The sequence below is a fragment of the Penicillium lagena genome (assembly GCF_028827675.1).
Source record: "Penicillium lagena strain IBT 129212 chromosome Unknown utg000002l_segment0_segment0, whole genome shotgun sequence".
Classification (NCBI taxonomy): Eukaryota; Fungi; Ascomycota; class Eurotiomycetes; order Eurotiales; family Aspergillaceae; genus Penicillium; species Penicillium lagena.
Genome location: NW_026623223.1, coordinates 4,424,814 through 4,438,693, shown reverse-complemented (window position 1 = coordinate 4,438,693; position 13,880 = coordinate 4,424,814). Strand labels below are relative to the sequence as shown.

General features: G+C 51.3%; 6 protein-coding genes across 6 annotated transcripts; 4 read left to right on the top strand and 2 right to left on the bottom strand.

Annotated features, from left to right (window-relative positions):
* Window positions 1-752: 752 nt before the first annotated feature.
* On the top strand, window positions 753-3,424 carry N7510_004612 (uncharacterized protein; the record flags this gene model as incomplete). Its single annotated transcript, XM_056976538.1, has 11 exons — window positions 753-849; window positions 916-961; window positions 1,011-1,020; window positions 1,082-1,172; window positions 1,222-1,414; window positions 1,548-2,046; window positions 2,104-2,142; window positions 2,191-2,259; window positions 2,323-2,582; window positions 2,636-3,321; window positions 3,381-3,424. The coding sequence occupies 11 exons, from the start codon at window positions 753-755 to the stop codon at window positions 3,422-3,424; spliced, it is 2,034 nt and encodes a 677-aa protein (XP_056836494.1).
* Window positions 3,425-3,646: 222 nt separating this feature from the next.
* Window positions 3,647-6,380, bottom strand: N7510_004611 (uncharacterized protein; the record flags this gene model as incomplete). Its single annotated transcript, XM_056976537.1, has 5 exons — window positions 3,647-3,905; window positions 3,963-4,112; window positions 4,179-4,258; window positions 4,311-6,194; window positions 6,255-6,380. 5 exons carry the CDS (start codon window positions 6,378-6,380, stop codon window positions 3,647-3,649), a joined length of 2,499 nt encoding a protein of 832 aa, XP_056836493.1.
* Window positions 6,381-6,647: 267 nt separating this feature from the next.
* On the top strand, window positions 6,648-9,233 carry spb1 (rRNA methyltransferase spb1; the record flags this gene model as incomplete). The annotated part of the gene is given in 5 exon segments (XM_056976536.1): window positions 6,648-6,665; window positions 6,721-6,870; window positions 6,924-7,343; window positions 7,358-8,615; window positions 8,677-9,233. The coding sequence occupies 5 exon segments, from the start codon at window positions 6,648-6,650 to the stop codon at window positions 9,231-9,233; spliced, it is 2,403 nt and encodes an 800-aa protein (XP_056836492.1).
* Window positions 9,234-9,732: 499 nt separating this feature from the next.
* dot1 (histone methyltransferase DOT1) lies at window positions 9,733-11,308 on the top strand (the record flags this gene model as incomplete). Its single annotated transcript, XM_056976535.1, has 2 exons — window positions 9,733-10,286; window positions 10,345-11,308. The coding sequence occupies 2 exons, from the start codon at window positions 9,733-9,735 to the stop codon at window positions 11,306-11,308; spliced, it is 1,518 nt and encodes a 505-aa protein (XP_056836491.1).
* Window positions 11,309-11,561: 253 nt separating this feature from the next.
* On the bottom strand, window positions 11,562-12,310 carry N7510_004608 (ATG16 family protein; the record flags this gene model as incomplete). The annotated part of the gene is made up of 3 exons (XM_056976534.1): window positions 11,562-11,720; window positions 11,782-12,167; window positions 12,226-12,310. The coding sequence occupies 3 exons, from the start codon at window positions 12,308-12,310 to the stop codon at window positions 11,562-11,564; spliced, it is 630 nt and encodes a 209-aa protein (XP_056836490.1).
* A 263-nt stretch (window positions 12,311-12,573) lies between these two features.
* Window positions 12,574-13,527, top strand: rab7 (Rab family GTPase YPT7; the record flags this gene model as incomplete). Its single annotated transcript, XM_056976533.1, has 6 exons — window positions 12,574-12,603; window positions 12,689-12,742; window positions 12,817-12,912; window positions 12,984-13,163; window positions 13,213-13,360; window positions 13,418-13,527. The coding sequence occupies 6 exons, from the start codon at window positions 12,574-12,576 to the stop codon at window positions 13,525-13,527; spliced, it is 618 nt and encodes a 205-aa protein (XP_056836489.1).
* Window positions 13,528-13,880: the final 353 nt, after the last annotated feature.

Below are 13,880 nucleotides of genomic sequence, written 5' to 3'. Positions count from 1 at the left end.
ACAGATTATTTCGACTAGGGTAAGTTAATTATTCTATTGAAGTGTGTTGTATGAGAGCAGAATATATAAGGCTAATTGACCCGATATGTTGTGCATATCGACACCTCCCCCGTTGTTCCTTTCGCTAGAGTGAATCTAGACCATAGTGTTTCCTGGAATCTTCTATCTGCAAGAGAGAAAATCCGATTGCCTCAAATATGCAATGCAACTTAGACCTGCCATGTCTCGGGTGTTAAATATCACGTGTGATTGTTATCCGGACGTAATTACACGAATTTGTTCTCTTGAGTATTGCATGTCATCTCCGGTATCATTCGAAACCCTCAATCGAATATGCACATTCCTCACTTCTCTGCACTCGCATCTCCCCAGCATTCATTGGGAATCATTCTTCAATGCTTGGTTGGTGGTATTCGCTTTATAAGATGTCCATGAAGGTTTAGCATACGTGTTGCATGACGACGCACTAGTGTTTTAAGGTGTGCGAAAGCAAATCCCGAAGTCTCCACGCCTCGGGATTTGCTCGAGAGGATTCGAGACAGCGACCGACTCTTCCTCGACATACTCTATTCTATACCAAATCTCATCCGACGACACGAAGACAGCTCTCAGATTTGACCCAGTAATTTTTCGCAAAATGTGCCATCGCTGAACAGGCGAGGGCGGGCTGCGTCTATTTGAGACACGTACGGGCTCAACAGGAGTAGATTGTGGAGATTGATCACAGACTATATGCACCGGTGTTTGACACCATGGCCGATTCCTTTGACGATAAGCTCGGGCCTCAGTCGGCATCTCAAGGCCCGCTGGCTCGCAAGAAATTTGCCAAACCACCGGTGAAGGTGGCCTGTCTGCCCTGGTAACTAACGCCGTCCAGTTCCCGAAGATGTCAACGGAAGATTAACGCAAACATAGTCGCGCTTCAAGAACACGGTGCGCCGGGCAAGATCCCTGTGCTAGTGTATGCTGCTTCTTGCTTCTTTTCCACCCCCTTTATCTCGCGCTAACAGCGGCCACCTAGTGTGTCAGCAAAGGCAGAAAGTGTTCATATCTGCCAAGCAAACGTGGCGGACCAAGACAGAAGAAACGAATCTTGTCCCCGGCAGTCGAGGAGCAGTCACCTCAGGAAGATGTCCAGTACGCCGATATTCCGCAGGCTGATTTTGAAGCAGGTACGTGTCCCCACTCAGATATCTCTTGCATCCACTGACGATAGCACAGCATCGGAGATCTTTGATCAAATTGATTTGCTCTCTGTTCCCGGAGCAGGCTTACGACACCTAGACCTTCAATCAGATATTCCCTCTATCTTCCAAGGGGTTTATTCCAGTGATGGTTTCATCAACACAGTGCCGTCGGAGTTGGGAAATTCCTCACCATGCCTGGTGAGAACTTATGGGAGTGAAGCAGAAATGTGCGTTGGGTGTTCTAATCAACCATATAACATCGCCTTCTAACATACCAGGAAGATTGAATGCTTATTATGACTTTATTCATTGCTACTTACCGATCTTGTCGCCACGAGTTTCACCACCATGTCCGGATAGGCCACTGAACTGTCCAATATCATTCGCAAATCCGGCTTCGGAGGTGCCGCTCATGGTCTATCGACCTCGTTCACCTCTAAGCCTTGCGGTTTCTGCCATCCTCGCCCTGATTCCTCATCCTAACGACCCTGAACCATCATCCACAGCATCCGTCACCCATCGCAGGACATATGCTCATACATTAGCACAGCTGGCCAACACGGCCATAGAATCGGATTGTGACCTTGACGTGTCTTCATGCGACCCAGGTCAAGCATTATCAAGCGGGCGGCCTTTTATCAATCGAGAAAGATTCCATCCTCAGACTCCGGCAGATCTGGAGAGTCTCTTAGCGCTGTTGGTGCTATCGGTGTACGAGTACTGCCAACGAGGGAACTTGCTCAAAATGAGATATCGCGCCGGACAAGCTTTGGCCATTGCCCTGGACAAATCTCTTCATGCCCATGGAGAAGAAATTGATGAATTCTCCGAGGCTCGACGGAGAGCGTGGTGGATGACGGTTCGATACTTCCTTTGTTTGTTTGCTTGGGCTATACCTGACGTTTAATTGTTGTAGTATCACTGTGTCATTCAGGGATCTATAACGAGCACAACGGTGAGAGCTACTATTGAAGCCAGGTTCGATTATTTCTGATGAAATTAGCCTCCTGCGATCGTCATCAACGACCCTCAATTCACAACCCCTTATCCACGCTTTGCAACCGATGTCGAGGTGCGTGCTTTTCGTACCAATTGATATAACGTGTTGGAGGTTGTGGGCTAATCTCTTCCTTAGGGATGGTCAATCTTCACACAGGCTCAACAAGTGCTACTGTCAGCGACTCAGTTCGTTGCTGATCTTAACAAATGTCTGACATCGGGATCAGATATGCATTACCTTTTCGAGCGGATGCAGCATCTAGATGGCTGGATTAACTCTGTTCTCACACAGATCGATTTACTTCCTCCAATTCCACAGGAAACAGGATTCGGTGATTACCAAGAAACCATGACAGCGCACACTATCCGTGCCATCTCCCGCATAAAGCTATCCAGGTATGCATCTCAACATTTTCCTACATAAAGAGTAACTCACTGAAGCTTTTCAGTGCGCAAATCAAAGTCCATCGTTTCCGAGCCTTCTCCGACATCCCCATCTTCATCAAGAAACATTGCGACTTGACTGCGGCTGCCAATCCTAACGCCCCAAAAACCGATGCGGTCATCAAATCCCCCATGTCTGGAAACGGGCATGCCGGCCTCCAATGCTTAAACAATAACATCGATCCATTTCAACGAGCCTCATCAACCGAGTACCTGACACCCCCCGATTCCTCTACCTCCTCAGAAATCCGCCCTTCCTCTATCCCACAGTATCCGCGGCACCCCTTCACCTCCGGATTTCCTTACAGCTGCGAGCACTCCGCCAAAGTCTGTCTCGGTGCTGCGCTGGTAATCTCACGCATGTTGAAAGCCCTGCCTCTTCCACAGCCGCTCTTGGACCCTCAATATCAGCATGATCAGCGTCATCAGCAGCAGCAGCAGCATTATTACAGCGGCTCTCTTCCTCGTACCATGCCCTACTTTGCTTGCTGTCTAATGCACAGCAGCTACACACTCCTCATGGTATTCTATAAGGCGCGTGTCGCGAAGAGGCTCTCTCCGGATTCGGAAAATGATTATGTCGAAGGCTCCACTGATCAGCTCATAGCTGAGATTCGGCAGGGACTGCAGCATATTATCGCTGCCTCGTCGAATTACTCTCTTGCTTTTGAGGCATTGGATGGGATGAGAGGTGTGTTCTATTGTTTCCCTTTTCATCTTGATCGAGTTTGCTCTCGCTAACTCTCCCAGATGAAATCAAAGGTGCATATCAAGCAGCGTTTTCCTTGACATGAAGTGAAACGTACTCTTTTATGTAATTGGTCTAGAATTCTTCTTCAGTCAGTGTATCAAGTTATTTATTTTCAGACAATTCTGTTAAACATTTCCACTTAAGAAAAGCAAATCACAAATGCTCTCAGAGACTCCTGAGATCGTATTTGTTTTCTCTAAATAGCGAGTCTTCAATCTAATAAACACCGAGCCAGCCACCAAATAGAGACATAGAAAAAAAGAACCTAGAGCTTGGATCGAATACCCTCCAAACGGAACTTGACATCTTTCAAGACCTTGGTCACTGGCTTCCAATCATCAAACTGTTTCAGCAGCTCCATCGTTTCATCGTGTAGTTCACGGCGCACGTATTCCTCTTCCAGAAGGCCACGCATGGCGAAGGGGAGGATGTACGGATTGGGTGAGACGGCGGGATGAGATCGTTTGATGTTGAGAAGAGCGGAGGATACTGAAGATGTTTCGAGGGCAAATTCAATGGCCAAACTAAGCAATCATAAAATTAGAGATAAGGAGGAAATGCACGGTAGAATCTGAACGTACTCATATACAGCTTCATCATCATAGAGACGAGAATGGCCTTCACCTGTATAAAGACTGCCAGCGAGGGGCTGACTGAGCTCACGGATGAGACCGTGGTCTGAGATGCCTAGGTTGCGAAGTTTTAGGGCAAAGCCAACAAGATGTGAAAGACTAATCATGATTGTTAGTTTTGTTTTCGAAAATCTAAAATCTCTGGCGTTTTGCAGGTATACTCACAAACTTGGGGCATGGACTCTGCCGTCCACAAAGACGGCGCGGAAGATGTATGGATGTGCAATTGGTGAAAAGAGGGAAGACTAAACATCATATTAGCAAACGTCGAACCAAAGAAGGGTAGGAGGCACGCACCTCTAAGGAAACGAGCTGGTCATCAATACTGCCGATATACGAAATTCGGACTCCGAAATCAAGAGCACATCGTAGTGCGGCCTCATAATCCTTGGATACCTGGCTAAACGGGAGTGCAAACTCGAACAGCTCCCCAGCAGATCCGCTGATCCATCGGGATCTGTAGGAGGGAAATGGTCCCAAATTGATACCAGCCATAGCACAGATCCCCACTCGTGCGGCGTTCAGGCAGCCGAACGAAATCAGCTTCGCAACCAACATGATCGCTACCGGAACTCCCTGGGAGTGGCATGAAATCATGATGAAGTCAGCGCTCCGGATTTTCTCCATCCAATTCAGGAGCAGTTTCCATAGCAAGTCGACTCGTTCAGAAATACGTCCTTCGCCTTCCAAGGCGATTTTCTCAACCTCGCACGAGTAGCCCTGGCCTTCTGTCCACTTTTGAATGGCTTCTGCCGCCATATTGGAGAATCGGATCGAAGTCCCCGTTGGTTGGCCGAAGACGCTTCGAATGAGGGGAGCCGGGAAGTAGCCATGCACGCCGATGGACAGAGCGCGTTTAATACGAGGCATATCCTTGGTTCTGCAAACATGCTGAGGTTGTTGGGCTTTGCTGTAGTGTAGAAGTCGTCCAAGGCTCTGCAAGATAGATGGCGACTCTTCCAACATGTATGTTTCTTTGACCCGCGGCAACACTTGATTAGGCAAGATTTTCAGCAATTGCTTCGAGGCAGTAGCCTCAACTGGACGAGGCTCGGCTGGTGGCAGTGAGGTTGATGTCGCTTCAATGATAGGAGCAGGCCCATCCTTGGAATGAACAGATTCGGCGTTGTTTTTGGGTGCCTTCATTTTGATGCTGTCTTTCTTGGTGATCTTGACGTTTGCCTCTGGGTCCGGTTCAAGCGCCATCGGCCTCGACTGAGCTCCAGGAGGTATGGACGCTTCAATTGCCTGGACCTCGGCGGCTTTATCGGGAGTAGCATCCTTGGAAGGGTCTTTGGTCCAAAAGGACCAACCAGTTGATCTCGCAGTCCCAACAAGATTCCGGGAAGGGCCGGTTGGCTCGTCCGGTTGATCTCTTGATGTGGTATCATCGCCATTAGCTTCAAGAGCACTATCATCTGCTGAAGTGGAGATAGGAGGCTCTGCAGAAGGTTGTTCCCCCCGCTTGGCCGATGCACTCGCACCGTACCACATCTGGAGCCACGACCGTTTCTGTGCCGTCGGTGAATTCTCAACAGTCTCTGTAGCCTGTTCCTGTAGTTGTCCCTGTTGTAACTCTCCCTGCACCTCCGAATCTGGTGGATGTCTGGCGATTGGTTGGACACCAACTTGATTATCTGCTTGCAGATTCCCTTCCGTCCCTGTAGAAGTCGGAGCAGTCACAGGGCCGTTGTCGATCGCAGCTGGTCTATTAAACCAAGAAAACCATCCGCCGGGCTGCTCAGCAGGTACTGCATGTCCCGCATGCGACGCGTCAATTCCGGTCTCGCCGTCTGGGGCGAATTCCTGTTCCTTCGACGTTTGCTCTAGAGGTTTGGCTGGAGCTTCATTAGATGCTTCTTTCTTCGGTGTGTCCGTTTCCCCGGTGTCTGGTTCAGCGAGCTTGTCGACAGCGGTGGTAGATGCTGAACCATCCGACGCAATGTTGATCTTTGTTGTAGTTGCGCCTGCAGGAAGCGACCTGGTTGATGCACCCGCCTTCTTCGTCAGTTGAATGGAGGGATGACGAGAGTGGCTCGCCCTATCATAGAGAGATGTTGAAGAGTTTGTGACGCTTGACGCTACGTTTTTGGCGACGGAGATGCTCTCACGGGCAACCTCGGTAACTGGGGCCGCTTTCGACACTCGCGTTACTGCCGACCAAGACGCAGGATACCAGTTCTGTGGCGAGGACAAACATGATCAGCTAGATTGACAACCGAGTGAAAGTTTAGGGCTTACAGCGCCCGGAACTCGTGACTGGGAGTCGGAGCGTTCTCTCCCGGCATCAGTGCCCGACACCGCGGGGGACGGCGAGTCCGCGCCAGAAGGGCTGGGCTTCACTCTCTTGCGAGGACCCAGTGGCATGGGGGTGGAGGAAAGAGCATCAGCCTGGGATATTATATGGTGCTTGGAGTCGTCAAGATAGTTAGAACCAGTGATGGAATACAAACAAGTCCGCTGAATACCTGTAGTTACTCACCCACGTCACATGTAAGCTGAGCAGTGCGTGCCTTGCGGCCTGGGGCAGCGAACGACTGGGCAGAACCCAGGGCGGTGAACGATAAGTGCTTGACTTTTTTTTCTTCCCGTCCAAGTTGATAAGCCACCAGCACTGTTGTCTTCGAGCCCAAGATGGCGATCCAGAAGAAGGTACGCGAATCACTGAGCTCCATATTACCGTTCTATGATAACTAACTGCCAGCAGCACGGCAAAGGCCGTTTGGATAAATGGTATCGCCTGGCAAAGGAGAAGGGCTACCGTGCCCGTGCGGCGTTCAAATTGATCCAATTGAACCAAAAGTATGGGTTCTTGGAAAAAAGCAAAGTTTTAATCGATCTGTGTGCGGCACCAGGTGTAAGTCTTGCCAGTGCTCTCCGTGCGAAACATCCTGTCTAACTGTTTGACAGTCATGGTGTCAAGTGGCCGCAGAATGCATGCCCGCGCAAAGCATCATCGTCGGTGTCGATCTGGCCCCGATCAAACCCATTCCTCGAGCCATTACCTTCCAGAGTGATATCACAACTGAAAAATGCCGCGCGACGATCCGGTCTCACCTCAAGCATTGGAAAGCGGACTGTGTGCTTCACGACGGTGCCCCCAATGTCGGTACGGCGTGGGTTCAGGACGCCTTCTCTCAGGCAGAACTGGTCTTGCAGTCTTTAAAACTGGCCACAGAGTTTTTGAATGAAGGCGGATCATTCGTCACCAAAGTTTTCCGGTCCAAGGACTACAATCCTCTCCTGTGGGTTTTCAAGCAACTCTTCACGTCCGTGGAGGCCACAAAGCCCCTTCTTCTCGAAATGTGTCTGCAGAAATTTTCGTCGTCTGTCGCGGATACAAGGCTCCCAAGCGGATCGATCCGAAATTTTTGGACCCGAAGCATGTCTTTGCGGAACTGGCAGATCCGACCCCGAACAACGAGGCGAAAGTCTTTAACCCAGAAAAGAAGAGGCGGAGGAGAGAGGGTTATGAAGAAGGAGATTACACCCAGTTCAAGGAGATTCCGGTAACAGAGTTTATCAACACCACCGACCCGATTGCTATCCTGGGTTCATACAACAAACTCAGTTTCCAACAGCCACCAGGTGGTGATCTTGCCATGTCCACGGTGGACCGCCTGGAAGAAACGACCGACGAGATCCGGACGTGTTGCGAAGATTTGAAAATTCTTGGCAAGAAGGAATTTCGGAACTTGCTCCGATGGCGACTGAAGCTTCGAGAGAAGTTTGGTCTTGTTGTCAAAAAGAATCAGCCACAGGAAACCGAGGCTGAGGAAGTCGCCGAGATTGCTCCAATGGATGAGGAACTAGCCATTCAGGAACAGCTTCTTAAAATGCGGGAGAGGGAAACCTCTCGAAGCAAAAAGGAGAGGCGCAAGGAGAACGAGAAGAAACGGAAGGAGATTGTTCGCCTGCAGATGCACATGACCACCCCAATGGATATCGGGATGGAGCAAATTGGACCCGGTGGTGAGGACGCCACGTTCTCGTTGAAGCGCATCGACCGCGCGAATGCTCGCGACGCAGTCACCAATGCTCGTGATATCCCAGCCGAAAGTGAAAGTGAGGAAGAGTCTGGATCCGAATCCGAGGAGTCCGACGACGATGGTGATCGCCTTGAACGGGAACTTGACACAATGTACGAGCAGTATCAAGACCGCATGGAGGACAAAGATTCGAAACTGCGTGCTAAGAAGGCTCGCAAAAACTACGAGACCGAGGAATGGGAGGGCTTTTCCGACGAGAATAAAGGCAGTGATGATGAGGATGAGGAGGATGAACAGGAAACGGCCGTTTCAGCTGACCTAGCTCCTCAGTCTGGAAGTCTGTCCAACAACGCTGCGTTGTTCTTCGACCAGGACATCTTCCAGGGATTAGGCGACGAGGCCGAGGAGGAAGAAGAAGAGGATGAGGAAGAAGGCGAGGATGAGGACGACATCGAAATGAGTGATGGGGAAGAAGAGGAAGAGGAGGAGGCTCCTGCCCCAAAACAGAAGAAGCAGAAGCAGGCATCAAAGCAACAGGAGAATGAATGGGTCGATGAGTCGGAGGGAGAGGTGGAAGAACCTGAAGATCCGCGCAAGGCGAATGGCCAGCTGGGTAAGTCACAATTCCCAAAGTCAGTCTCCTTTCAGTCTATTTTCTAACATAACTGCGGCAGACATCGATATCATTACCGCCGAAGCGATGGCTCTGGCCCAGTCAATGGCCACTGGCGAAAAGAGATCACAGGATATTGTTGACGACGGTTACAATCGTTTCGCGTTCCGCGACATGGATGGGCTTCCGGAGTGGTTCCTGGACGATGAGGGCAAGCACAGCAAGCCCCACCGTCCGATCACCAAGGCTGCAGCAGCAGCTATCCGCGAGAAGATGCGCGCTATCAACGCACGCCCGATCAAGAAGGTGATGGAGGCCAAGGGCCGCAAGAAGTTCAAGGCCGCGCAGAGACTGGAAAAGCTGCGCAAGAAGTCGGCTCTCCTGGCCGAGGACGAGGCGCTGAGTGAGCGCGACAAGTCGCAGGCGATCACCAAGCTGATGAGCAAGGCTACCAAGAAGAAGCCCAAGCAGCAGGTCAAGCTGGTGGTGGCCAAGGGTGCCAACCGGGGTATCTCGGGACGTCCTCGCGGCGTCAAGGGCAAGTACAAGATTGTGGACTCGCGGATGAAGAAGGATATTCGGGCGGAGAAGAGACTGGCTAAGAAGAAGCAGAAATAGGTCTTCATACTAGCGAATGCATATACTCGATCTTTTGAATAGTTGGTCCCTTCGTACCTCCACCAGATTGTGCGATCAAACAGCCCCGACAGCCAACAGAGGGAGGGCATGCCTGGGTTATGTATACAGCTGATGGGTGTCCAAGGCTTGCTGTTGCCTGCAGACCACCTACATATGCTAGAGGCAATTTGGGATTATGATCGGGCCCAGTTCTCACCAAATATTTGTATAATACGAGCAAATGCATGAAGTACATAGTCGATCACTCTACCCTAGTTCGTGATTTCGCGGTCGTGATTGGGTCCGGGGCCACTAGGTGGCGCTTATCGATCAGCGCGGGTTTTTCTCATTCTTGCTCCGTCTTATCTTCGTTGCCTCCCCCAACTCCCCATACTATATATATATCGCTCTCTTTGTTTGGCCCATGGGGTTGCTGGGCATTTGTTGATCCCTGCATTCTTTGTCTATACATATTTGCATTTTCATCTGCATACATCTCATGGGCTTCTTCGACCACCTCCAAAAAGGAGGGGCCTTCTCCCTCCAACCCAAAAAGCCCCAGGTTCGCAAAGTCGTCCAGGCTCGACCACCAGCTACTGCCTCGCGATCGACGCTCTCCACTCCCGACGCCCGCCCTCTCCGCCCGCAGCCTTCATCTGACCGCAGCCGCAACGTCTCCGCGGTCAAGTCGCGGTCAGTCTCGAGTGACGCAGACGCTCGCCCCGCGAAGCAACGCCTGAGCACCCCATCTCGCATCCGTAAGCGGCCCACGCCCGAAACACGGCTCTCAAGCGACGACGATGTCAGCGACAGCGATACCTCGTTCGAAGTGGGCAAGCGCGCGCGCACGAGCGCCAGCGCGGAACCCGATCCCGACAGGCGTCTTCGCTCGGTGAAGGCTTTTTCGGAGGAAGGAGCGAGGCCATTCAAGATGGTGCACGCTGCTGATATCACCTCGGAACAGAAGGCCGGCAAATTCAAACCGGGCTTTGGGGCCGAGGGTAAGCCGACCGAGGTTCTTCTGCAGTATCCCAGTGCGTCGCAGAAGGAAAGGTATGTGGCATGGTCTTCAAAGGTGCAAAATCTGACAGCTAACCCACTGTGTGATTAGATATGACTTGGTGGTGCCTCGAGAAAACGACGGCTTTCGGCCGATTGACGACATCGTGCAGGTGATCGAAACGGTGTCTGACAATTATATTCCGGAGGAGGACTTAGAAGAGTTCAATAACGAGACAACGGGCATCAGGCGACGACTGCGCCGGGCTTTGGCTGTCGTGTCAGAGAGCCAGTTTACAGATGCGGTCAACGATTACAATGAAACCATTGAACGGTTGAGGACCAACGGCAGTCTGGCGAAGCGTCTTGACGCGACACACCGTATGGGACTCCCTTGGGTGGAGCGGATGTTGACGCAAATCTATGCGCGCACCGTTTCTCCCCGCGTCGAGTCTCTGCGTCAATATGAGAACGGCACGGACAACGTCTACGGAGAACTCCTGCCTCGATTCATCAGCAACATCTTTAAGGAGACCAAACTGAAGTCCGGCCAGGTGTTCGTCGACTTGGGATCTGGCGTGGGCAACGTGGTCCTCCAGGCCGCGCTCGAGATCGGCTGCGAGAGCTGGGGCTGCGAGATGATGTCTAACGCGTGCGATCTGGCAGACCTGCAGCAGGCCGAATTCAAGGCCCGATGCCGGCTGTGGGGTCTTGCGCCGGGCAAGACGCATCTCGTTCGCGGCGATTTCCTCGAGCAGCAGAGCATTGTCGATGTCCTGAAACGCGCGGATGTGATCCTCATCAACAACCAGGCCTTTACGCCGCAGTTGAACAACGAGCTGATCAATCATTTTCTGGACATGAAGGAGGGCTGCAAGATTGTCTCGCTCAAGTCGTTCGTCCCCGCTGGCCATAAGATCCAGTCGCGAAATCTCAACTCTCCGATCAATCTGTTGAAGGTCCAGCAGAAGAACTATTGGTCGAATAGCGTCAGCTGGACTGACGTTGGTGGTACCTATTTCATCGCCACTAAAGATAGTGCACGGCTGAAGGCCTTTACGGAACATTCCCTTTGAGACACGGCTGGGGGTGTACATATATTGTTTTCTTTGTTGAAGCTGGGACGCCATGGTGTGCATGGTAAATTGGCATCCTGGAAGCTTGTAGATTACTTTTGTCTTGGATATATCCTGTGATTCGGTGTATGATACCACCAATTTGATCTGTACAAACATTAAAGGTTGTTCTTATTTGCTATGTTCCTAAATAAGTATCTAACGTCTACAAGAGAAAACTTGAAACCCCATGCTGCCAGCGCATCGAGAACTACTAGGAAAATTTCGACGCATCGTTCATGGCTTCGGCTTCCTGGCCCATTCTCGCCATCCAGCGATCCACGAGCTCCTGATTTTCATGCTGGAATCGAGTGGACCGCTCTTCTGCCATGTTAAGCTGGAGGTTGAGGGTAGCCATTTCATCTTGGAAATCCTAGCAAGTACACCATATCAGTGAAAGAATTTTAACCCCCCGAAAACAAAGCGCAACTCACCTCCAACAGCTTAGCCTTCCCTCTCAGCTCTTCATCACGATCTTTGAGGCGTAGCTGCAAATGGACCCTCTCGCTTTCCAACGCACTGATCCGCCGACTATCCTGGCTACTCTTTTTGCGAAGCTTTTCAGCTTCGGTGGTAATCCGGTTCAAACGGTCTTGTAACTCGGAGCGCGAACGTTGGGCTTCCGAAAGGTCTGTGCGGGTTGCATTCAGAAGGTCCGCCAAGGGGGTTCCTGGCTCGGCAGATAGCTGTTTCTTTGTGGTGATGGGTGATGAAATAGATCGCTGGGCATCACTGGAAGGTTTATGGGTAGCTGGAGAGCTGGGTCCTGTTCCACGTGGTGGTGCTGCTAGCGCACTGGTGCGATCGGCGAGCTTGGTATCTAGGCAGTGGAGATGTCAACGGAAGACAGTCTAGGGGAATGGTATGTGTGGGCATACAGGCATCGTATAGGGCACTGTTGGCTTTCTCCCGACGATCTCTCGCAGCCAAAGCAGCGGCGTATTCTTCTCGCCAGTGGGGCATCGGCCGAAATCGATGATGGACAGGCAAGGAATGAGAGATGACGAGGCAATGAACGATCCGTTATCGATAAACGATACTGACCGCCTAGCTGACCGCCCCCGGTTCCCCATCATGACTGCAACCCAACTTGGCAACTCCCAGTTCTCCCCTCTTATCTCACCGCGCTTCGGAATTCTTGTCGGGAAGATACCACTGATAGCTGTTCTTTACACATCGGAACACTCATATATCCTTTGCATTGTTCTATTGCCCAGACCGCTGCTATGGCGTCACGGAAGAAGGTTCTCCTCAAGGTACGTTCTCCGCACCCAAGCTCCGGATAATCCTGAGCCCCCTCGACACTGACGACATGCTAACCAGACATCTCGATGTACTTAGGTGATTATCCTTGGAGACAGTGGTGTTGGCAAGACCAGCTTGATGAACCAATATGTCCGTCCAGCCTCGCCCCCTTCCGCCTCGTGACATGCCCGCCGTCATCGCTAACATCTACCGCCCCAAAATAGGTCAACAAGAAATTCAGTGGAAGCTATAAAGCAACGATTGGAGCCGACTTTCTCACCAAGGAAGTCCTGGTGGACGACCGGCTCGTGACGATGCAGGTAAGAAAAGAATGAAAGGCACCGGTCGAGGATCTGCAGCTGAAGGACTGACCTCTTCCGCAACAACATAGATATGGGATACCGCGGGCCAAGAGCGGTTCCAGTCACTCGGCGTTGCGTTCTATCGCGGAGCGGATTGCTGTGTTCTCGTCTACGACGTCAACAACTCCAAGAGCTTCGAGGCACTGGATAGCTGGCGAGATGAGTTTTTGATTCAAGCAAGCCCGAGGGATCCCGAGAGTTTCCCTTTTGTAAGTCCTCGGTGTTTGTTTCGACTGAAGTTTGTTAACATGTAGCTAGGTTGTCATTGGCAACAAGATCGATGTGGAGGAGAGTAAGCGGATGATCTCGTCGAAACGAGCCATGACGTTCTGCCAGTCCAAGGGCAACATCCCCTACTTCGAGACCAGTGCCAAGGAGGCTGTGAATGTGGAGCAGGCTTTTGAAGGTGCGTCTTTTCTTTTCTTTCGTTATTCCCTCGATTCACGGCTGACAAGACCCGCAGTCATTGCCCGGAGTGCGCTCGCACAGGAAGAAGCGGAGGAGTTCAGCGGCGAGTTCAGCGACCCGATCAACATCCACCTGGACAATGACCGCGACGGCTGTGCCTGTTAATACCATTACACGATCCTCTCATGATTTTTCAAGCGCTTGTTTCCTCCCCCCTCTACGTACAGTTTTGCTGCTGGTTTGTCGTTCCCTGTTGTGGCTTGTGTAGAGAAGAGAGCATCTTTGCTGTGGGATGACTGCCCCGTGTGTCTGTGGCTGGTCTCGGATTTAATGCTGGGCGTGTCTGTCTGTTCGTTGCGAGAATACCATGGTTGTTGGCATTGTGTTATTGGTATAGAAATTCGCTCGTACTCTCTAGTCTTAGGGGGAATGCTCCATCTGCGCGAAATATCGCCAGTACGCGATAGGCACATATAAATCCATCGCTCAGCATAACCCCTGTGTCTATTTTCCCAATT